This window comes from Equus przewalskii, chromosome 21, assembly GCF_037783145.1.
Source record: "Equus przewalskii isolate Varuska chromosome 21, EquPr2, whole genome shotgun sequence".
Lineage (NCBI taxonomy): Eukaryota > Metazoa > Chordata > Mammalia > Perissodactyla > Equidae > Equus > Equus przewalskii.
The window spans coordinates 27490696-27515914 of NC_091851.1; the positions used below are offsets into that span (position 1 = coordinate 27490696).

The 25219-nt window shown below is 43.0% G+C and overlaps 1 protein-coding gene across 2 annotated transcripts in view; it reads left to right on the plus strand.

Annotated features, from left to right (window-relative positions):
* RPN2 (ribophorin II) overlaps positions 1–25219 on the plus strand; it is a 54980-nt gene that overhangs the window by 24659 nt on the left and 5102 nt on the right. For both annotated transcript variants that reach the window (XM_070588365.1, XM_070588366.1), the window contains exons 8-15: positions 1394–1512; positions 3040–3145; positions 13752–13843; positions 15789–15903; positions 18235–18429; positions 19635–19721; positions 21750–21845; positions 23691–23766. In XM_070588365.1, coding sequence (XP_070444466.1) covers positions 1394–1512; positions 3040–3145; positions 13752–13843; positions 15789–15903; positions 18235–18429; positions 19635–19721; positions 21750–21845; positions 23691–23766 — 886 coding nt within the window. The remainder of the gene's footprint in view (positions 1–1393; positions 1513–3039; positions 3146–13751; positions 13844–15788; positions 15904–18234; positions 18430–19634; positions 19722–21749; positions 21846–23690; positions 23767–25219) is intronic.

The window sequence follows — 25219 nt, forward strand, 5'->3', positions numbered from 1 at the left end:
CGGAAATGGGGACATGACCACTGAAACTAGTCACAGAACCCTTCAAAACTATCAAGAAAGCTTTTTTTTTTTTTAGAGGATTTTAAATAGTAAGGCTTTCAATAAATTAAGTGTAAGAAAATTGCATTTCTGGGGTCTTAACTCCAGATGTATAGAGAAGTCTTGCTTCTATAATGCATTTTCCAGTACCAAAACTGTCCAAATACATTTTTTTAAGACAGCTTTTTAAATTCCCAAGTCATTCTGCTGCTTATAGTTGTTAAGTCTCAGATCTCTTCCTCCCTGATGCTGATGGTGTCTCTTGTGCGTCTTGGTAGCATAATCCTGCCTCTCACTCAACAGTAAGCATAGACTTCTCCTTTGTGTCAGCTCTTTGGACAGAGCAAGTGCACAAATCTCAAATACGTAGAGTTTTCATCTCAAGCGAGGCATTTGTTGCTGTTGTTTGGAAAAGTGATAAGTGAAGATCGTCATAAGAAATTAGCATTTTATTTATTTATGTCTCAACACTGGTGCTCCACACAGGACGGTTTGTCAGTCCCATCAGTTCTTCTGCTTTGGAGGCCCTGCAGATATTCCCCTGAGGAAGTGCCCTGTACTCCAAACTTGCCTCTCCTCTCCATACTTACAACTCACGTCCCCGCAGCAAAGACTCGGGTGGGAAATAACCTGATTGACATAGTTCGCCATGAGTCGGCGGGGGCTAAGAGAGCAAAGCAGCAAAAGTGTTGGCTTTGAAGCAGATAGGCTGGGGTTTGTGTCCTAGACCAGCCACGTCACTGGCCATGTGGCCTTTGACGGTCCCTTAACCTCTTGCAGCGTCAGTTTCTTCATCTGTGAAATAGAGATTATTCCAGCTCTCTTGGACGATTGATGGGAGGCTATGTGTAAAGGGCCTAGCCTAGTAACTGGCAAATAGTTGATTTTCAATGAATGATAACTATTAATGTTACCCATATTTCTTCAGTTTTCCCATTGCCCATACCTTCCTAAAGTATTTTTCTTGATAATAAATTTTTTTAAAAGATACTTTAGTAGAGTGGATAAAACAGGAGATCAGAAAAAAGGAAGCATGGCTGCCTGTGTGATCCGGGGCCAGTCATTTTCCTCCCCTGGGCTCTAGTTTCCTTATCTGAAAAATGGGATCATTGGGCAAGATCATCTTCAGGATCCTCCCACCTGTAACATTCTGTAATCTGTCCCATTCCCGACCTGATTGTTTTCCTGTATTTGATCTCTGATGGACAGTAGACGAAAGGTCAGTGGAGATTTCCTGAAATGAGGTGTTTCTTCCCCTGCAGAGCTCACTTCTTATGGATAAAGCACCCCAGAAAAAAATTCTGGATTCTCTTAACCTTTGTTTCTATAGATAACTTTTTAAATTTATTTCCAGTTGCAGGTCACCAATGTTCTGTCCCAGCCTCTGACTCAGGCCACTGTTAAACTAGAACATGCCAAATCCGCTGCCTCCAGAGCCACTGTTCTCCAGAAGACGTCTTTCACCCCCGTAGGGTAAGTCCTGAGCATGTTCTTGCAGGGTGCCAACTTCTTTTGGAAAGTTAACTTGCAGCCAGTATAACCCAGATTAATGTGGCTATTACCAAAATCATAAAGCCAAATTTACCTGAACTTTGGTTAGGTAAAATCCTAACCACCCTGTCAAAATGCTTTAGTTATATAAGAAAAGGATTTTTTTTTTTTTTGGAAGAAGGTTAGCCCTGAGCTAACATCCATGCCCATCTAGAAAAGGATTTTTAAAACTAAAAGAATTTTGTTTTATTCTTTCTTTCCCTATTTCCAGTTGTCTCTGTCTTGTCATTGTATAAGCAGCAAGTTTTAAATTTAGTATTTATTCTTTTTTTCTGATGTATGAGTAATATGTGTTTATTGTAGGAAAAATATGGAAAAGCAGAGAAAAGAAAATACAAATTACCCATGCTGCTGCCACCCAGATATACTTCCTCTTAACATTTTACTCTTTTTTTGTGGATCCTTTTTCTATGCATATGAATATATTTTAAAAATTGAATTAGAATTATACTTTATCTATAGTAATGTATCATGAACATTTTCCCCATAGGATTAAATATTGTTCTGCAGTCTTATTTTTAATGGCTGCATATTATTGTTATGTAAAATTTTTAAAAATTAAGGGTCAATTTTTATATGAAGCTTTGTTAAATGTTAAATTAGTAAATTAATGAGACCAGGAACTTTGAGTTTTAGAGAGAAAATGTATTTTTTGGTCATAAGGATACGTAGGCAGGGGCCAGCCCAACGGCATAGTGGTTAAGTTTGGATGCTCTGCTTCAGTGGCCCAGGGTTTGCAGGTTCGGATCCTGGGTGCAGACCTATACACTGCTCATCAAGCCATGCTGTGGCAACATCCCACATCCAAAATAGAGGAAAATTGGCATAGACGTTAGCTCAGGGCCAATCTTCCTTGTGGGAAAAAAAAAAAAAAGATACCTAGACAATATATGAAATTAAAAAGCAGAATCATTTTTAGGATGATCAGTGGAATGATAGAAAACATTGGGGATTTTGCTTTGTAGTTAGAGTTAAGAATTCTCTACCTTTTTCCCCCTTTTAAAATAAATAATATTCTTATGAAAGTAAGATATCTCCTTTTTAGGAAATTCACAAAACAGAGAAGTAGAAATAATACCCAAAATTCCCTACAATTATACTACCCTCACCAACCTCTTTGAACATTTCTCCTGTTTGGTTTTTTTTTTTTTTTTACATAACTGGGATCATATTGTAGGCTTACGTGGGATTTTAGGGGCTGGGAGGGGGAAACAAAGGAAAAGGAGGCTTTGGAGACTTGAAAGAGGGGGTCATTTAGATTGTCCTGAAGTTTTCCCCACATTGTGATCTGTGACTGAGCAGGAGGTTGCCCCGGGGCGGGGGGGAGTCAGAACCTGAAGAGGTAGTGTGGCCCTGGCCTGTCCAGGGAGTGCCTCACAGTGTAGCCTGCTTGTTGTATTCCTGACTTTCCTATGTGAGTTCTTGCTAACCTTGCTTCATTCTTAACAGGGATGTTTTTGAACTAAACTTCATGAATGTCAAGTTTTCCAGTGGTTATTATGACTTCTCTGTCAAAGTTGAAGGAGACAACCGTTATATTGCAAATTCTGTAGAGGTAAGTGCTTTTCTCATCATCCCCATTGCTGTGTCAATATATCCAAGAAGATGACCACATAGGCACGTGGCGTTAATCGTCTGCTATATTGACTTCTCTTTATGACCACGTTATGTGAATATGTTAAGAGAGGGATAAGTTCGAACCATACTGTTTGACAGACTTAGCCAAGACTTCATCGTAGGGAGTTTTCTTTTACTTGTAAATTACTTATTTTCCATTATAATTCAGCACTACTATCTTACATAAAATTTGGAAGTAGAAAAAATAAAAATCACCCATAATTCCACCGAGGCATAAATATTCTTAAAATGTTTTTTGTGGTAGGCCTTAATAGGTTTAGAAAATTGCTTGATGCTAATTAGGTGACAAAAAGTATCACGTGGCATATAGCACTGTAGTGAGCCTGTGTAGGTGAAGTACAGAAGAAAATCGCTCATCTTTCCTAATGAGCTGTGTTTCAGATGTTTGGCTGGCTCTAGTTTTGTTGAGGATCCAAGGGTGGAAAGCTATGCTTCATTTTTCTGATGCTTTGTGGGAATGAGCTGTTTCACATTAGTGGTTCTCCCAGCTAATTTTGCCCCCTCAGGCACTATGGCTCTCATTTTAATCTTTTTGGCTAGAAATTTATTTAAGGTGAATTACACATTTTCCTACCTTCTTAAACTATGGGATATGGTTTAACCTTTTCTTATTCTGAATTAGGATCATCAGTATGAACCCTTTATTGAATGCCTGTGACATGAGAAGCACAGTCCTGTATGCTTTTGCTCACATTATTTATTCTAAACAACAACTCTAAGAGATGGGTGGAGTCATCTGCATTTCATAGATGAGGCTCAAAGGAATAAAGTAACTTGTCCGTGGTCATCCAGCCTGTGCTTGGGTAGATCCCTGCCCAATGCTAGTTTAGTTAGTGTGCCCTGGTGAATATGGAGCTAGCCTAGAGGCTGTAGAGCTGTGTGCAGCTCCAGCAGCTGGCCTTTTTTTTTTGGTGAGGAAGATTGTCCCTCAGCTAACATCTGTGCCAGTCTTCCTCTGTTTTGTATGTGGGATGCTGCCACAGCACGGCTTGATGAACAGTCTGTAGGTCTGCGCCCAGGATCTGAACCTGCAAACTCCGGGCCACTAAAGCAGAGCACACAAACTTAACCACTAAGCCACCAGGCTGGCCCCACAGCTGGCCTTTTTATAATACTACTTTCTCCTTTCAGCTGTCATTTCTCTGCCACTGTGTCTTTGCTGCATCTACTTGACTACATTGTCATGTATTCTGATGGGTCAGGGCAACTTGGAGTGGTACTGTGCCTTTCCTGAATAATTAAGTATTATGGTATTTGTGACAACTATTTTCTTCAGTATTCTAATGTCATTTTCCACTCACTTTTCTTTTTTTAATTATCATTTTGAAATAATTTCAATCTTAAGTTGCAAAAATAGTAGAAAGAGTTCCCATATACCCTTTACTCAGCTTCCCCAAATGTTTACATTTTATGTAACTATAATATAATTATCAATACCAGGAAGTTAACACTGATACAATACTAGTAAGTAATCTATAGACTTGAATTCAAATTCCACTAGTTGTCCTACTAATGTCCCTTTTCTGAGCCAAGATTCAACCTAGGGTCTCATATTCCTTTAGTTGTCCTGTCCCTTTTGCTTCCTCCAATGTAGGATAGTTTGTCTGTCTGACCGTGACACTTTTGAAGAGTACTGGCCAGTTACCTTGTAGGATATCCCTCTTTTTGGGTTTGTGTGATGTTTCCTCATAATTAAATTCAGGTCGTGCATTTTGTGCACGAATACGCCAGAAGTGATGCGCTGCCCTTCTCAGTGCATCGTCTTGAGAAGTATGATGTTGATATGTCTCATTGCTGGTGATGTTAACCTTGATCACTTGGTTAAGGTGGTGTCTGCTGGGTTTCTCCATTGTAAAGTTGCTGTTTTCTACTTTGTAATTAAGTGCCTGGTGGAATGATACTTTGATACTCCTCAAATATCCTGATGATCTTGCCTGCAACAGTTGTTAAGGTGGTTTTCTCTTTCTTTCTTTTCTTCTACGTTTGTTAGTTGGAATTCTGCTTTAAGAAAAAGCTGTTCCTTTTTTCTTCCCCCTCCCATTTATTTATTCAATTATTTATAACACTTTGGACTCATGGCTATTTATTTTACTGTATAGGTTATTATCATTTATTTTGTTGCTCATATTATCCCAGATATGGCCTTTAGAGAGCTCCTCACGTTGGCTCCTGTGACACTCACTTTCTTTTAATGAAAGGACAAGGCAGCTAGAAAGTTTGACCTTTTCAAAATTGGGCATTACTTAACATAGGTAGATTAAACGCTTATATTTAAAGTTTGGCAGAAAGGAAGATATTTTCTGGAACTCTAGTGTCTCTGCGTTTTCTCTATTTCATGTCTGACCTTTTTGGGCATGAGACATCTGATCCTAGTCCATTTACTAACACAGAATTTGGACAGCAACTATTGTAGTGTGTACCTTGAACCTCTACAGTCTAGATTCTTTCAACTTTAATTTCCTTCATTAAGGGGCTTTATTTGCAACTGAACACATTAAATGGCAAACTTTTTCTTTTTGCCCGAAACCTCTTCTTCCTTCTGCCTTTCCAATCTTGATAATAACCTATCCAGTTTAAGTGCCATAACCATATGTCACAGTCCTTCTTAACCTCTTCCTTTCTTCCCCTTTCTGACTTCTGTTCAGTCACAAAGTCCTGTTGATTCCACCTTGGAAGTCTTTTGCTTGAGTCCTTTGTTCTTCAGTCCCAGTGTTCCTCCTTGGTTAGAGCCCTGTGTTATTTATCTAGACTGATAAGGTAGTTTCTAACTAGTTTCCTTGTCTTTAATCTCTGCCCCTTCCATTTAATTTTTCGTTAAGTGCCACTGGAGTGATAAAATCGCCTCGCTCCTCTGGTTACACATTTCTTTGGTTCCCTGTTGCCTGTGAGTGAGGTCTAGAGTCCTCAGCCTGGCTTAGGAGGTCCTCTGCAGGACACAGGCACGTGCTTCAGGGCAGCGCATCCCTGTCCACTCAGCCCTGGCTCCTCTTGCCTGCAAACTGGTCCTCAGATGAACTTTACATGCACATGCCCTTGGACTTCGACTCTTGTTTCCTCCACGGGAAACGCTCTTCCTCTCCCCCGCTCATATGCTGAAGTACTCATCCTGTAAGATCTAGTTCAAATGTTGCTCCTTCATCTGTGCTCCTGTAGTACTTTATTTTTGTTTTTTAGTATGGACTATTTCAATATACAGAAAAGAACAGAGAGTAATACAATGAATCCTTATGTACCTGTGGCCACTCATCTCCTTCAGACACCAGCATTTTGCTATATTTGCTCCTTTTGAGGGGGAGGTGAGAAATAAAACCATATAGATTGTATTTAAGCTCCCTGTGTACTTCTCGAACACTTGTTCTCTCTTTCCCTAGATTTGGAGTTTGATGTTCCAATGCCAGTTTTTATGTTTCTGCTGCACATATATGTATTTTTAAACAATATATTGCATTGATTTGCATCTTCTCAGATTTTAAACATTACATTATACTATACGTATCCTTTTGCACTTTCCTTGTTTTTACTCAATATTAATTTTATGACAAGACATAGTGATGTGTGTAGAACTTGAGCTATATGCATAAATATGGATAATTGTCATGAAATTTATCATCCCCCTTTTATGAATGGATCAGATTTTATTAATTCATTTCCTGTTGTTGGATATTTAGATTGTCACGGTTACAAACAGTGCTACTGTGAACATCTTAGCACACGTCTCCTTGTGTGCATTTTGTTTGTTTGTCCAGAGTGAGGTTTTGGGGTTGTAGGGTGTGCTCATCTTCCAGCTTTATTAAATGTTGCCAAATTGCTTTTTTCTGCACATTCTTACCAATATTTGGTACTATGAGTTTTTGATAGTCTGATGGGTATGAAATGGTATCTTATTGTTTTAATATTTTTCCTTGGTTGCTAGTGAGACTGAGCCTCTTTTCTTATGTTTATTGGCCATTTAGGTTTCCTTTTCTGTGAATTGTCATATATCTCATCTGTTTTTCTTCTGGTTTGTTAGTCTTTTCATTATTGATTTTTAGGAGCTATATATGTTCTGGATACTAATCCTTAGTTATTAGCACTAGATTGTCTTCCCCCAGCGTTGCTTTATGGCATCTTTTGATGCATAGAAGTTAATTTCAGTGAAGCCTAATTTGAAGGTCTTTCTTCCTAGATTGTGCTTTTTGTGTTTTTAAAAAAGTCCCATGCTGCTCCAAGGTCAAAAAGATATTCTCCAATATTTTCTTCTGACGGCTTTTAAGGGTTTTTTCCCATTTTACTTATGGCTTCAATCTACCAAAGTTTATTTTTGTTGCTATAGTATTTTACACTCCATCTATAATTGTTCTTATTGCATTGTATTGCCATTGTTTGCCTTTATGTATGTTTTGCTCTTTCTTTGGGCTGGGAGCCCCCTGTGGGCAGACACCAAATATTTTTTCGGCGCTTAGCTTCCATCTCAGACCACTTAGAAGAAGAAAAGGATGGAGTGATCTAAAGATGTTTTCTCCCATTTCAGGGACCTTGGAACCATGGTAATTTGTCTTCCAGGGGTGAGCCTTGTGCCCTACACAGAGTAGCTTGGCTTTTTTTTTAATAACAGGTTTATTGAGGATATCATTCACATGCCATAAAATTTAGCCATTAAAAGTATACAGTTCATGGAGCTGGCCCAGTGGCGCACAGGTTAAGTTCGCACGTTCTGCTTCAGCAGCCCAGGGTTTGCGGGTTTGGATCCCGGGTGCGGACATGGCACCACTTGGCTAAGCCATGCTGTGGTAGGCATCCCACATATAAGGTAGAGGAAGGTGGGCATGGATGTTAGCTCAGGGCCAGTCTTCCTCAGCAAAAAGAGGAGGATTGGCAGCAGATGTTAGCTCAGGGCTAATCTTCCAAAAAAAAAACATATATAAAAAAGTACACACTTCAGCGTTTTTAGTATATTTACAGAGCTGTGCAACCATCACCACTATCTAATTCCAGAACATCTTTGTCACCCCAAAAAGCAACCCGTGCCTATTAGTAGACACCCCTATTCTAGGAATATATCCTTCTCCCAGTCCTGGCAACTAGTGATCTACTTTTTGTCTCTATGGTTTGTTTATTTGGGACATTTCATAAGTGGAATCATACAATACATAGCCTTTTGTGTCTGGCCTTTTTTACTTGGCATATTTTCAAGGTTCATTCATGTTGTAGAGTGTGCCAGTACTTTATTTCTTTGAATGGCTAAATAATACACCATTATATGGATATACCATGTTCTGTTTATCTAGTCATCAATTGATGGACATTTGGGCTATTTCTGCTTTTTAGCTATTATAAATAATGTTGCTGTGAACATTCATTTACAAGTTTTTGTTTGAACACCTATTTTCAATTCTTATGGATGTGCCTAGGAATGGAATTGCTGGGTCATATGATAACTCTGTGTTTAACTTTTTGAGGAACTGACAACTGTTTTTCAAAGAAGTTGCATCATTATACATTCCTGCGCTCAGTGTATAAGGGTTCCAGTTTCTCTACATCCTTATCAACACTTGTTGTTATCTGTCTTTTTCATCCTGGCCATCCAAAGTGCATGTGGAGTGATATCTCATTGTGATTGGGATTTGCATTTCCCTGATGGCTAATGATATTGAGCATCATTGATCTGTGTTTTTATCCTTATACCAAACTATGCTGTCTTGATCCCTATAACAGCTTGGCTTTTTGTAACATCAAATCTGGTGTTTGTCCAAGTGTTTCTGTGGTGGTTGGAAAAATTCTCTAAGTGTAAAATAGAAGAAATGGCTAATAGCTGTTACTCATGCAATGATAATAAGCCCCTATGGAGGCTATTGCTGTCTTTTTCCTTCCTGGTGATGGGCTAAGTGTTGCAAAATCTCCTCTGTTCCTCTTCGTTGCGTTAGACTTTTAGGCGCATGTGAGTGTGTATGTGTGTGTGGGGAGGTATGCGTGTGCCTGCTCTGACCTCTGTCACATATGCAACTTTACTTTGTAATTTCAGTAATAGTCATACTTAGGGCCTCAGAGCGGGTCAGCAGGCCCTGTTTACTCTCCTGAGAGATGCTCCACTTTGGTCAGAGTGCATTAACGGTGGTTTGGTGTGGAAGGCCTGTAATAGCACTCATTGACATTGGACTTGCTGTCAGGGGAAGCGTGGGTTTTAGAAGCTGTCATTAACATTAATTGCCCCTAATGCACCATCATTTTTGACAATAATGAGCTGAGCAGGAGGGTTATTATTCTCAGCAAAAAGACTATGTTTCCTGGTGTTGAAACATTTTTTGAGGTGTTTGTGGCATGCAGCACAGGCAAAGACAGGAGTAGCGTGATTCACTGTAAAGCAGCCTTGGCTGCGTCTTGAAGTGGCTAAACAAGTCCCTTTCCTCTTAGGAAACTAGCCCTGCAGCGCTAGTGTGAAGGAAGGAGCCGCTGACCAATGGGGATTCTACTCTGGACTCTTTACAACAGGGCTTTGAAAAAGTCACAATGATTTTTGCTTCTCAGTTTGCTTTAAAAAAGCAGCTTAAAAATGCTTTTCTTTTAAATGCTTCCAGAGACCCATTTGTAGTAAGATTTGAGGAGCAGAAGGACTTGTTTTAAACTGTTCCCTGTTCAAGAACAGCCCTACAGTGTTTCTGTGCAACAAAGAAAGCTGTAACTTAGGGGCATTTTAAAATCAGGGCCGAGAGCAAACCCAGAATGCCTTGAGTTAAGTGCGCTTTGCCCTTTATCATTCCATGTGTCTGCATTGTCTGGGAATGCTTATGACAGCTTTAAAACAAACACACAGTTGAACCTTGATTAGCAGGCCTTAGCGACCAAGTTCTTGTTGAAAGTTTATAGTCAGAATTTGAACAAAAAACTCGCAAGTTGATGGCTTCCCTGTCACTATAATTAGGATACACTGAGGAGCCTTACGCATGCCTTCAAACATCTGTTTATGTTTATCCATCTGCTGGAAAGGAGAGTGATTATTTTTAAAATCATATTTATTGGGTGGTACGTTTTTTTTTTTGAGAAAGATTAGCCCTGAGCTAATGTCTGCTGCCAATCCTCCTCTTTTTGCTGAGGAAGACTGGCCCTGAGCTAACATCCGTGCCCATCTTCCTCTACTTTACATGTGGAACACCTACCACAGCATGATGTGCCAAGTGGTGCCATGTCTGCACCCAGGATCCAAACTAGCCAACCCCGGGCCACCGAAGTGGAACGTGTGCACTTAACTGCTGCCCTACCAGGCCAGCCCCTATTGGCTGGTAGTTTTTAATACAAAAATGTTTATAAAGAAGAAAGTAGTTGGCATACAATCTTATTGCTCAGATAATTCCTACTTTTTTTTTTTTTTAAAGATTTTTTTATTTTATTTTATTTTTTCCTTTTTCTCCCCAAAGACCCCCGGTACATAGTTGTACATTCTTCGTTGTGAGTCCCTCCAGTTGTGGCATGTGGGACGCTGCCTCAGCGTGGTTTGATGAGCAGTGCCATGTCCACACCCAGGATTCAAACCAACGAAACAGCGCAGCGGAGCGCGTGAACTTAGCTGCTTGGCCACGGGGCCAGCCCCAGATAATTCCTACTTTTTAAAAAATAGGAGTAAAATACCCATGTGGTTTAAAAAATTTCAGAGTACAAGAATATATGTAATGAAGTCTAAGAGCCTTTTCCCCTCCCTTCAGTCCAGTTCCTCTGCTCAAAAGAATGTTATTCACAGTTAACTGTGTGCACTTTAAGAAAAAGAAGGATGCATATATCAAATGAGTGAATGCATATTCTTTCTTATTTACACAAAAAGAATTGTTCTATAAATGGTTGTATTCTTTGCTTTTGTCAGAAAGTAGAGGCTCCCAGCTTTCCCCTCAGGGGTCTATTCAACTTGATGGCCTTCCCCATCCGTAATTCACCCGCTTGCCTAGACTCAGTGACAGGCAGTGATGTTAAATATAATTCTGCCAATAGATGGCTGTATATTCAAAAGTAGGAGGTAATATCTCCATATCTGCGTGTAGACACCTACCTTGTTTTTTTTAATTGCTCTGTAGTAATTCATAGTGTACGTGTACTGTTATTTATTTAACTAGTCTCTTTATGGAGATTTAGGTGGGATGATGATTTCAAGATCACATTTACAGATTAAATGAGTGAGTTCTTAAGCGAATGAGTCACCGAAGTGAAGAGGAAGTTATCTGGTTAATGCTGATGAAGAGTGCAGCGTAGTTAACTATGAAGACAGTTATTTTTAAAGCATGGAATATTGCTAAACTCTCACCTCTTCCCAAACTGGAGGACTGCCTCAGCCCTCCTGCTGCGCGTTCCCCGCCCCCCAACCAAGGGCTCCCCCGCTGTTCTTCTCCTGTGCTTTTGTAGCGCTTTGTACATCCCTCTGTTAAAGCAGTGGGCTGGTCTGTTGGAGTTTGGCTTTGGTATCTACTGCCCTTGAGGACAGGAAGTGCATCTTGCCGTTTCTCTGTATCTCTAGTACTCCAGATACTCTCGGGTGTCGTAGGGAAAGTGCTCTCAGTGGGGTGTCTTGCTACCAGTCGGTAGCCTAATCAAAGCTCTTGGGCTACGTCTTTGCTTGAGCCTTCCTCAAGGCTAGTTTTTCTTCAGATGGAAGTGGTGTCACTGCTTCTCTGGGTTGAGCTTTATATAGCAAAGCTTGCCCTGGTCCCGAGCCCCAGGTGAGTTGTGAAGCCGTTTGCTCAGCAGAGAGCCCAAAGAGCCGAAGTGGAGGCTCCCAGCTCTCTCCTGGGGCTTTACTCAACTTGAAGGCCATCTCTTCCCCTCCCCCACTGCCAAGTTCACCCACTTGCCTAGACTCAGTGACAAGCAATGATGCTAAATATAATTCTGCCAACAGGTGGCTGTGTATTGAAAAGTAGGAGGTAATGATATCCTTACAGCCTCTGGTAATAAATCTTTTCCATTCAGGTTTTTTTTTTTTAAGCAAAATAGAACACCCCTATTCAACCTGATAATTGAGGCAGTTGTTGCAGAATAGTTATTATGGCGGCAGGAGAGAAGGCTGTTAAGAGGAATCACTTGATAGCTATCTTATCCCTTTTTAATTTTTCTTCTTTGCCCTTGATTTGAGGCTATCACACCTTGATAGTGCATTTTAGAAAAATGCTGAATCTATCCTTCAATTCCTTGCCCGCCCTCTATATTCTTTGATCCTGCCTTAGGCTGTAAACCAGTGGATTTGGCAAGGATTTCCTTAAGCATTACATTCAAGCTTATCAAATATTTGCAACTCTGACAGATATGTTTACACATAAAAAGTGCCTTGGGTTTGCATAATTTGCACATTCAGACTTAGATTTTAAATCAGAAATTTCCCGTGAACAGACTTTTAGCATGTTTTCTGTCCCTTTTGGAATTTTGCATTTATTTTCATCTAATTTTAAAAAATTTCTTGTTTACTGGCATTAGCTAGCCCAGTTCCTCTTTGTGAAAATATTTATGAGGAACATATAGAATTCAAACGCCGCAAGAGTCTAGTTTGTGCTTCTAACAAACTCCAAATCTCAGTGGCTTAAAACCACACAGGTCTTTTTTGCCCACGCTGGGTCTCCTTAATGTGTCAGCTGGAGGCTCTGCTCCATGTCGTCCTTACTCCAGGCCCAGGGCTGGAGGAGCAAGCCTCTCTCTGCATGTTGTCCATGTCCATGTCAGAGGCAGAGAATCCCACAGGGACTCCTAAAGGTTTCATTTGGAAGTGGCATACTTCACTTCTGCTCACATTTCCTTGGCCAGAGCGAGACCACGCCTGACTCCCGGGGTGCAGGGAAGTGCACTCTACCCCACTCGTCGAAGGAGAACAGGGAGTCTTGGGGAACGCACAGGTGGCTGCCGTGGCTTCTTAGGTCTTCATGGGCAGGTTTACAGTACTGCTTGGCACAGAGTGAGTGTTACTGGGAGGCTGGATAGCAAGGTGCGAAAGAACACGGGCTCTGAGTCAAAATGCCTGAGGCTGAATACTGGCTCCGTCACTTCCTAGCTCTCTAAACTTGAGCGAGTAGCTTCATCTCTAATCGTTAACTTCCTCATCTGAAATAGCACTACCTTACAGGGTACGGACTAAATGAGATAGTCTTTATAAGGTCAGTGTCTTTCACATAATAAACACTCGATAAATATTAGCTGTCATTAGAATTGAGTACTTATTAAGTTATTTGAAGGTTATGCTTAAGGATTTTCCCCCTTATTTATTTTAAAGTACATGTGAAAAGATGTTTTTTTTTCCTCCCCAGTCCTCCCCTCCCCTCCCATCTCCTCCTCTTTTCTTTTTATACCATCCAACCAAAGCCGAAGAAAGGATAAGAATCAAGGAGTTACTTTTAGGCCTCAGGTTGGGAGAGGTGGAAATACCACCCGGCGGGGTCAATTTTACTAAAATCATTGAAGACTCCTGTCCTCGGATTTTTTTATGCCTTTACTCACCTTGAAGAGAAAAATTGGGGTAAGCATGTTAATTCCTGGCATATCCACCAGTTGACTTGGCAATTTTTTCTGTTTCTCTCCAGCTCAGAGTCAAGATCTCTACTGAAGTCGGCATCACAAACGTTGATCTCTCCACCGTGGATAAGGATCAGAGCATTGCACCCAAAACCACCCGGTAGGTGGGGTGCCTCCTGGGCACAGAGGAGCCTTGGCTTGAGCTGAGAGGAGCAGCCTAGGCACCGAGCCCTCCACGTGTCATTTCTGTGTCAGCGGTGAGGCAGCTCCCTCTCCAAATTAAAGAGGCTGTAGTCCCGCTGGCATCGCCCCAGGGATGCTGCCTGGCCTGCTCGCAGACTTGGGGCTTGTCTAGACCAGTGGCCAGTCCCTGAGCAGACTGTTGATTCCTGGTCCACAGTGAGATGAGGAGCTTACCTCAGAATGTAAATCCGAGTCAGTCAGCCACGTCACCAAGCACGTTATTTAGTTCAAATGACAATTTATTTTTTATTTTTATTTTTTTTTAGATTTTATTTTTCCTTTTTCTCCCCAAAGCCCCCTGGTACATAGTTGCATATTTTTAGTTGTGGGTCCTTGTAGTTGTGGCATGTGGGATGCCGCCTCAGTGTGGCCTGATGAGCAGTGCCATATCCGCACCCAGGATCCCAACTGGCGAAACCCTGGGCCGCAGAGTGGAGCGTGGAAACTTAACCCCTCGGCCACGGGGACGGCCCCAAATGACAATATTTTTAAAAACAAGACTTTCTCAATGAAGGAAGCAGTGCTTTAATTTGTATTCTAGTGTAATCTCTTTCTCTTCACAATCCTGAATTTGCTTTTAGTGGCCTCATGGCAACTCTCTTTGGCCCACAGTGGGTCTGAAATCAGCTGGAAGCCTCATAGGCCCTTAGAGCTGAGCCAGCAGATACCTGACACTGGGGCTCCTATCCCCTTTCTCAGGTCAGTGGAAGGCATCACTAATCAGTCACAGCATTTGTTCCTGCTGAACACAATCCTTTTAACGCAACCTTCTGGGTAACCATTAGCAATTGATCAGAGTTGGGCCGGGACACTGTATGAAGCTCATTTGTCAGCCCTTTCCCAGATCCTTATTCTTGGGGGGGAGCCCGTGTAGACCTCTGGGTATAGTTCAGACCCCAACTTTAGTCAGCTGGGGTGGCTATAGATGCTAGAGAAAGTAGATGAACCCTCAAGGCCATTTTGAAGATGGAGAATGTTAGCCAGAGCCTAGAAGCCAAGCATTCGCTCCTTTTAAGTCACGTGCAAGGCCTGGCCTTTCTGCCCCAGCTTAGATATTTTCATAGTGACATTGGAGATGGGAGCACTGTTGAGAACCCACTGGAATAATGTCTGTGAGAGTGCGTGGCAAAATTTAATGCTCTGTATAGATGAAGAGTTGGTGTTACTCATAAGTAAATATTTAGCCAAAGGATAAAATATAGCCAAGTGTGAGCTCTGTAACCATTTGGTTTGTTTTATCCCCTGGCCATCTTAATCTAAAATCCCAGGAGATAGCTATGAAAAGAATAGTTTTCTCATCAAGTCTGCCTGTTGAGAAAATGACTTTTAAAACCTAATTTCAAGCAGAAAAATAAATTGAAACAGTGCCTAGGAAAAAAATACAGCATTAGAAAACGAAAAAGCTCTAAGTGCCTTTCTTTCCTTTACATCCACCCCCTCTTCTCTCGACCTTGCTCACATATGCTGCTAGCATCGATCCTGTGAGTATTTCTCCTTGCACTCTGCCAGCCTAGCTCTCCAGTCCACCTGTGTGCCTGCAAGGGGACGTGTGAGCCCCTCTTGTGCCTGACTTGGTTGAATAGACATCCTTAGGTCCTTCAGGTGAAAGCCTGGAGCATATGCACAGAGCATTTTCCCCAGACCCTGATGGAAGTTCATTCTGTGCTGTTCTCAGTCCTGGCTTTATCAGTCCAATTTGCCGTCAGGCCACAGACAGCTCTCCACTCTGTCCTCCCACAGCAGAAAAGTGTTAACAGTGGGAGAGGGAGGATTGGGCAAGGAAGTGAAGTCTGTGTTCTTTACCCTGTTCTCGAGATATGCAGATCCTCTCAGAAGATTTACTGTATAAATGTCTCTTTCAGGGTGACCTACCCAGCCAAAGCCAAGGGCACATTCGTCGCTGACAGCCACCAGAACTTTGCTTTGTTCTTCCAGCTGGTAGATGTGAACACTGGCGCTGAACTCACCCCTCACCAGGTCAGGAAAAAGCCCAGACAGTTCTCTTGGTCTGAAACATTAGTGTACACTAGAGTTGTTGTTGCACCATGGAACGCTGGCTAGAGAAAAGTTCCAGATTCCTGCTTTCAGCTCCTCACGCAGAACCCTGAAGGTCCATTGGGTTCTCCCCCGTGACTTCTACTTCTTCTCATACTGGCTGTAACCCTGGCCCTGGCGTATGCTCTTCTTTTTTAAAAGATTAGCTGGTATTGAGAACATATATTGAAGGCAGATTAGTACTTAATTGAGGCTCTTTTTTCTGACAAAGAAAACATATATTGAAATAATTTTGAAAAAAGGAAAACCTAGGCAGTGGGCCCAAAGCATATTTTTGTTGTGGCCAAAGCAGATATTTCTATTTGTGGGAATCTGGAGAATAGCCCTTTTTAACTTGTGCCTACTTCATAGTCTGAAAGCAAAGGACTTCATTTTTGGTTTCCATATATAAAATAATGATAATTATTATTTAAAAGATTTTCCCTTTCCACAGAAACTCTGATACGACCCCTTGTCCTCTCAGATTCCTCCTCCCCTCCTCTGTCATCCCTCTTGGCTGAGAACAACGGCTCACAGCCCTGCCCCAGAATGGTCATATTGTAAAGGGAAATTCAGAGAAATACTTTGAACGCTGAAGATAGGAAGGAATGTGCTCTAGTGGCTGTGGTTTAGGTGTTTGTAGCGATACTTTAGCAAGAGCTAGCAGACCTGTGTCCATGCCGAGAGGCGGCTTCAGAGCAGACCACTGAGGTGAGTAGGTTTACTAGGAAACCTTTTCCTTTCTGCTTCTCGTAGCTGCAGCTGCGGCACTTGTGCCCGGGCCCCAGAGTGTTGACCCCAGTCCCGGCGCTTCTGTGTTCCTCTCTCCCCTCCTCGCCCAGGCTCTAGAGAGCTTGGTCAGAGCGCCTAGCCATGGCTAACTGAGCTTTAAGCACTTTACCCTCTTAACATTTCCCAGCTCCTTCTCAGAATGACCTTTGCCAACCAGACAGCACAAGGGAAGAAAGAATGTGAAAAGAAGAAATTACAAGATGAAGTTGGTGGGGTTGGCATTGGGTCGGGGGGAGAGTTAGGAAACGTAACTTTGAAGAGTTGTCTCCTCCAAGATTCTGTTTTGGAAGCCATGGCTTAGAGACCTCCCAGGTAGAGAGAGCATTTTGCAGATGAGTCTGGTTGCTGCCTGCACTTGGCTGTGACAGGAGGAAGATGAGGTATCCAGGCTCCTCAATCCGGTTCTTGGCCGAGACTGCTGTGGTCAGGATGCTTCACATCTCTGGGCTGCTTTCCCTAAACACTTTGATGGTGGTTCTTTGTTGCTCAGGTGTAGAGTAACAAATGAGATTTATATTTTTTCTGTGGATCCAGCACTAGCTCTGTTAAGGATTAAATGTCAACTCATTTAATCCTCGTGCCTTATGATCTGTAAAATAGAACCAGTCTACCTGCTTTGTTAAATTCTTTATTTTGAGACACTTGGAAAAAAAAGCTCTGAGTGGATATTAAGTTTTGCTGCAGTTTTAATGTGCAGAAGCCTTAGTTTCCTGTGCCATTGGGGGCATAGGATGATTAGACTTGTACCATCATATTGATGATAGTATCAGCTACTGCTCGTTGACCAGCTGGTATACACTCGGTCCTGCGCTCAATGCTTTGCGTACATTACTGTGCGTCTTCACGCAGATGCACCGCATGTGGAAGTTAATCATTCTGTCTTGAAGATGAGGAAATCAGGGCCCACGGAGGTTAAGTGACTGCTCAGCTAATAAGGAGTGGAAGCAGATCTGTCTGTCTTCAAAGCCTGGGCTCTCTCTGTGACACCAGGCTTCTCTGCTCGATTAGAACTCTGCCTTGCTCTCAATCCCCAAGCCGCCTCTACTAAATCTTCAGCTGGAGGCACTAGGAAATGGAAAACGGGCCTCTTACAGTTCCACCTCATTTCCCTTCTTTTCACCCTCTGGTGAAGAAGTTAATTGGGCAGCAAAGTGGCCAAAAGGCTGGCAGGAAGAAGAAATCGCAGTAACAGCAAAAGGCTTAAATCATCCGCAAACTGGGCAGTCAGCCTCCAAGTAGTCGAGAATTGGCTGGACTCCTAAGTTAAATTTCTTTTACTAGCAAAAAGTTCTCTCTCATCTCTGAACTGGGAACCAGGGTGGGATGGCCACTCCTTCCCCGCTCTCTCAGGCAGATCTGGCAGACCCCAGAGCTCCCGCTGTGACGACAGCTGACAGTGTCTGTTGCCTCCTTGATTCGATGTTGGGCCCAGAGGGAGTTTTGAAATTATCGAATGAAAGGTTGTATTATTGTTCCACCCAGACATTTGTCCGACTCCATAACCAGAAGACTGGCCAGGAAGTGGTGTTTGTTGCTGAGCCAGACAGCAAGAATGTATACAAGTTTGAACTGGATACCTCCGAAAGAAAGATCGAATTTGACTCTGCATCCGGTACCTACACCCTGTACTTGATCATCGGAGATGCCACTTTGAAGAATCCGATCCTTTGGAATGTGGTATGTGCCTGAATGAACCTTGACCCAGGCAAGAGTGACTGTGCCACCCACGGGGCAATAAATATGCATTGTGAGGCAAGGGGCTGTATGCTGTCTCCTTTAGTAGTCTTAGGGGCATGTACATGGCCTGGCACATACGGGCTTAGTATATAGTGATCGAGTGAATGAATGAAGTATAAATTTGCCCTAATGGGTTCTAGTGAATTTCTATAAAAGTTATACTGGAAGGAGGTTTTCTTCTTACAGCAAAGCACTGTGGGGGATACATAGATGAAAGAGAAAAAGGCCTTGGCCTCTGAGATATGGTATAGTCTCACAGGGTAGGAGCGCATAGGGTAAGATTTGAATTCTGATAACAATTCAGGGTGGTGTGGGGTAATGAATTGTGGGATACGCAAAACACTAATAAACTAATATCCAACATTTGCAAAGCATGTTATAGTTTGCAAATATTTTTCACCTACATATCTCACTTTTGATTGGTGTGATAAGAGAAAACTTCTTGAAAGACATGGCATTTGATCGAGGGGCCGAAGAATTACAAAGGTTTATCAGATTGTTGTCTGCGGGCTGTGGGATGATTGCTGAGGACCGGCCTGCAGAACAGCTGAAGGCGCTTTCAGTGAGCCGTGCGTGGGTCCGTTTTGCTGGAGCACCTGAATCTGGTCAAGAGCAGTAGGCGAGTAGGTGATGAGGTTGGAAAGGTGGCAGAGGCCAAATTGCAGGCCTCGAATGGTGGTTAGCTCCCTTTGTAAGACAAAGGGGCAGCTGCGTTTTCTTGTGTTGTAGTCAAAGCTCCTTTTCTTCTCCTGGACTTTGGGCTCCTTTTACGAGAGCACATTTTTATTTCTTTTTTTTTCCTGTGACTAAATCACACTTCCCAGGGACACTGAGCAGTTTCTGATTGCAACTGTAACACCCTGAGTACCAGCTGGGATTTTTGTATTAAGCAGCTCTGTGGGGCTCACCAGACCAGTAGGAAATCGGAACTCTTGCTCTGAAAACCATTTTCAACAAATATTTTGTTCTTGAAATTTTTCCTGCCTCAATTTATCAACTAATGGATGAGGAGTGATTGGACTGCTTGGAGCTTCTTCAGCTGTGGCCCTGGACGTGTGTTAATGGGGTGCTCTCCTGCTGATGAGCTTCACCGCCCCACCCCCCCTTCTGTTCCTGTGGCTTTAAAGACTGCACTTGTTTTTTAGGCTGACGTGGTCATCAAGTTCCCTGAAGAGGATGCTCCGTCGACTGTCCTGTCCAAGAAACTTTTTACTCCCAAACAGGAAATTCAGGTATATCCCAAAGGGCTTCTCCACTGAACACAGAGGAGCAATGTGCAGTGAGCACAATGAGAGAGGGCAGCAAAGCCCCGGACTGTGGCTCTGGTCCCTTCTTTAACCTGTTTATATGATGTTTTGTAGTTTGGTCCTTGCCACCTTGTAAATTAGGTAGGGCAAATATCAGTCTCATCTTTGATCTGAAAAAACAGGCTCAAAGAGCCAGTGGCTAGCTCCCAGAAAACAGATCGTTGGAGACAAATTCGGAACCTGAGTCTCTTTTTCCTAAACATCCAGGAGGTTCAGCCCTCAGGTCACAGCTGGACAGCTACAGCATGGATGGGTTTGGCTGTCTTCCTCTCTGCTCCTGCGTAAGTCAGGGCTGATGGCGCCTACAGGTGGAAACCTCAGCTGAGAGAACAGGGCTTTCCTCCCCTAGGCAAGTCCTTCCTCTCTTCTGGGATCCACCTTCCTGGCACACAAATGTTAGCAATCCCTGCCCAGCCCAGCACACAGGACTGTTGTGAGGATTAAAACAGATAACAGATAAGGAAAGGAAGGCTTTGAAAAGTTTCTAAAGCATTTTACAAAGTAAACACAACAATTGTTAAACAGTTGGGCATTGGTTAAGGAAACTGAGGTGGATCCACTCAGTGGACTATTTTGCAATCATGAGAAATGACCATACTATAGTAACTTGGAAACCTATGAATGAGTTAATGTTGAATTGTTTCAAGCAGACTACTTACTCTCATTTCACTATTTTAAAAAGGACAAGGGCCCAAAGAGTAGAGTTGTCAGATTCTTTTTTTAAACCCTCCTAATGTTGATATATAGCATTAAGAATGTAAAATGCAGTTAAATAGTAGATGGTAAACCATGATGATGAAGGGTGCTGAGTGATTTGTAGGGTGGAGTAGGTGGCAGCAACTGTCACAGACAATGTTAGAAATCCCTTAATGGCAGTGGCAGCAAAGAGGAGCTGAGGTGAAAATTTGGGAACGGGAGTCTCAGGTGGGGCTGCCTCATCATGGAGCTGGGTTGGCTGGACGTCAGCAGGTAGGAAAGACAGCCACAAGTTTATACATTGGAAGAAAGTCTAAAAAAAAGTTGAATTTACGTGTTACATGTTACAGGTTACAAAGCATTGTCGAATGCCCTATTTCATTTGGTCCTTAGAGTGTCCTTACAAGCTGAGTAGGATAGTCATCATCCTCCCATCCCCAGTTTTTTAGCTAGAAACTGAGAGAAAGAGTTAGCAAAGCAACTTGACCCTGGTCACACAGCCAGATATATCAGTTTGGGCTCAGATGGAGGTCTTGGCTCCCAGCCCAGCACTGCCTCTGCTAGGTGTCACTGTCTTGATGAGCTTCCCAAAGATCTTCATGTAGAATTGCTTAGCAGAAAAGACAAATAAAACAAATATCAGAGGAATGCTCACCCAGCTTTCTGGTTCAATTCTGGAAGTCAGGCAGAGTAGGTAAGGGAGGAAGTTTATTTAGGGCTCCCTTAGAGCCATGGGCTAGAGGTAAGAGGGATAAGTTATGGGTGGAATCATTCATAGTGAGGCTCTGTTACATTTTAAAAGAGAATGAGGTTACCACCAGTTAGCTAACTTAAGTGGGCAGCAGCGTATGATAGTGCCACCCTGGGAACCCAGAAGCATTATGAAATCCAGAGTCCTACCTCGGATGTGTCACCCAAGCCATCCATATACTGGGCACCCTCTTGGATATAGGCAGATGCCACTTGATGGATTGCATTCTTCAACCTCTTCATGGCAGTGAGTCTTTGAGGAAAGAGGAGGGTTGGCCAAGTAGTGGGCTGGGACTGGTATAGTGTCTTTGGAAGGAACTCTGGGATCAGAAGCCAGCATTGAGAAGAGGCAAAAGGCCAAGTGGCTACTCATTACCAGGAGGTTGTAACCTCTGGGAGGCGTTTCCTCTTCTCGATTGTCATTGGCATTTTGGTCTCTGGTATATGTGGCAGCCGCTGCTGGGAAGGGCACATTCTTAAATATCTTGCTGTGTCTTCTTTTGGCAGCACCTGTTCCGCGAGCCTGAGAAGAGGCCCCCCACAGTGGTGTCCAATACATTCACCGCCCTGATCCTCTCGCCCTTGCTCCTGCTCTTTGCTCTGGTGCGTGGCTGTGGTTAGCATGGGCCCCGTGTGTCTGGCCCAGACTCAGCAGATGTAGCCATCCAAAGGAGGCTCTGTGCTCTGGCCTCAGCACAGCTCCAGAGGGGTCTAGCAGCTGTGACCTGAACCAATGGTCAAAAAGTTTTAGAGTAACTAAAATTCCCCACTATGAGGGAGCAGCCAAGTAAACTGATCCACTAACAGGTGGCATAAGAAAGCACCTAATAGCCATTGAAAATGATAAAAGGACATGGACTGTGATGCTTCATAGGAGTGTTCAGATGAGGTCAAGTGTGATAAAACCAAGCCCAATGCTGACGGCTACATAAAAATAGAGTGCAGGGGCCGGCCTGGTGGCACAGCGGTTAAATTCGCATGTTCCGCTTTGGCGCCCCGGGGTCCGCCGGTTTGGATCCCAGGTGTGGACATGGCACCACTCATCAAGCCATGCTGTGGTGGGCGTCCCACGTATAAAAGTAGAGGAAGATGGGCACAGATGTTAGCTCAGGGCCAGTCTTCCTTAGCAAAAAAAGGAGGATTGGCAGCAGACGTTAGCTCAGGGATAATCTCCCTCAAAAAAAAAAAAAAATAGAGTGCAGAGGCTGTGCCTTTCAGCACTGTTTAGAGCATCAAACTGGAAACAACCTGAAGTCCCCATCAAAGCAAGTGTTAAATTGTGGTGCATCCATGCAGTGGAATAGTATACACCTTATTAAAAGAATGGATAGATTTTCATGCGGATGTGACGAGATTGCCGAGATGTCCTCCTGAGTGAAGAAGGCAAGGGGTAGGATGATATCTTTAGTACAAGCCTGTGTAAAAGCCCTTTCGTTATCTGTCAGTGTCAGTCACCTAACGAGAGCATCTTTTAGCGGGTATTGAGGAAGGGAATTTTTATCTTTTATACTTGAATGTGCTGTTTGAATTTTTTTTTTTTTTACCAATTTGTTTTCTTTCTTAAAATTAGAAGTATAAATGCATAGTCTCAAATTTCAGAAAATTTTGAGAACTGTACAGAAAACTCATTACATCTTACCTTTGGAAAGTTGCCTATGTTCCTAATTCATTCATTGATTTTAATAAAAGAATTATTGGTCAATCTAAATCTGGAAGGCATGCCACAAGCTTTCAGACACCGGACCCAGGGTGTGGGCACCTGCTCTCATATCTGAGTGAGCAGAATTTCAAAAGGCACAGAACCTGCAGCAGGAGCATGCATCCCACCAGCTGCCAGTGGGTTTATCTTACCAACACTTAGGGAAATTTGCAGGGGTGCCAGTTACTTCATCATAACTTCAGTTTCTGACCTTTTAGCATCATGGTTTCAGCTGTTTTAAAACAGAAGACTGTGCTGTCATTAAAAATGATGTTCAGGGGCTGGCCCCATGGCCGAGTGGTTAAGTTCACGCGCTCTGCTGCAGGCAGCCCAGTGTTTCGTTGGTTCGAATCCTGGGCGCGGACATCGCACTGCTCATCAGACCACGCTGAGGCAGCGTCCCACATGCCACAACTAGAAGGACCCACAACGAAGAATATACAACTATGTACCGGGGGGCTTTGGGGAAAAAAATGAAATCTTTAAAAAAAAAAAAAAAAAGATGTTCAGGTTTGAGTTACCCAAGCACATTTGAGAGCAGATGTTGGAATGCCTTTCTAAAGAAAAAAGGAACAATTTTTCCTGACAACTTATAAAAGGGTGGTTGTCACTTGGAAAAACTCCCTGTCCTTCAAGTATGCATGAACTTTTAAGTCCTTAGGGCTGTTCATTGGATTAGCATTGACCTGACATGTGTTGCCTCCCTTTCAAGTAAGAATGTCTTTAATTTCTTTCTCCCCGTCATTTAGTGGATCCGGATTGGTGCCAATGTCTCCAACTTCACTTTTGCTCCTAGCACGATTATCTTTCACCTGGGACATGCTGGTAAGCACCCGAGGCTGCTAATTCCATTTAACCTCCTCTGACATTTAGCCTGCCCACACAAAAGCCCTGTTAAGTAGATCCACAACCTATTAACTATAATGACTTAATAGCATAACATTTCCCTCTTCCTGCTGGCCTTTTAGGACAGTTAATATGATGATAAACCTGTTTGGTCCATCAGCTTAGAACAGCTGTCATTAGCTTGGGTTTCTTTGTACTAGGCTGCTGTGGGCAGGCCATTTACCCTCATTTAATAGCCCTGTTCATTTCCAGAGATTACTCACTTATCGTATCTTTGCATTGAGCCATCTTCCTGGATGAAGAGCATTAATGCAGTTTCCAAAGGTTATCTTGCCCCACCATATCGATCTTCACATTTACTGGCGGCTGTGTCTGGGCAGTAATAGAAAACAGTCCCTTCCACGATCAGACACGTTGTCCCTCATTGTTCTTAGGACCTAAAGGTAACAAGATGGTGAATTCATAAATCAGGGAAGCATGTCAGAGACTTGACACTGTTGGATCAGAGGTGCCCTGCGTTTCACTGAGACTTCAATATTCTTTTCTCATTTCTTTCCCTCTTGCGGAATCACCCTCTGTGTGTCCGTAGTGTGCGGATTCTGTAGGGGCCCACAGGTGAATTTCTTGAAATGCTAGGCAAATGTGTTTCAGTAATCTTCAGGGGAAAGGGAGAGTCCATAACTTTGATCAGACTCTCACAGTGGTCCGTGGCCTGAAGAATGGTTAAGGAGCCCCGCGTAGTTCGTCCGCCATCCTTCTGGGCAGAATTGACAGGATGACCTTTCTCTCCAGCCTAGTTCCTGGACTTGAGTGATAGCTCTCCTGGGTCGGGCCGAGAACCAAACCTGAATATAAATTTGTTTAGAGCCATGACTTTTATGGAGTGCTTTTTGTGCACATTCCCTCATTGGATTCTCATCACACCCATGGTAGGGGTGACCAGGGCAGGAATTAGGATCCCATTTGACAAGTCAGAGAATTTAGGTTCAGAGAAAATAAGAGGCTGGGAAGGTCAGAGCCTGGACCAGAACCCAGGCTCTCAGTGCCCTTGTCTGAGTCCTTTTCACCAAACCTTCCTCCTCAGTCCTCCTCGCTTCTTTCCTAGTCACAGTGGCAGATTATCACTGAAAAATTTTTTCATTAAAAAGGAAACCATTTATTTAGTCCTGCGTGCTTTCATTCAGAATTTGAAAAATGAAGTGAATCCCAAATATAACGTGACGGTAACTTTTAAAAACAAAACCTAGGGGCCGGCCCTGTGGCCAAGTGGTTAAGTTCGCACGCTCCACTTCAGCGGCCCAGGGTTTTGCCGGTTTGGATCCTGGGCATGGACCTAACACCACTCCTCAAGCCATGCTGAGGCGGCGTCCCACATGCCACAACTAGAAGGACGTACAACTATCATATGCAACTATGTACTGTGGGGGCTTTG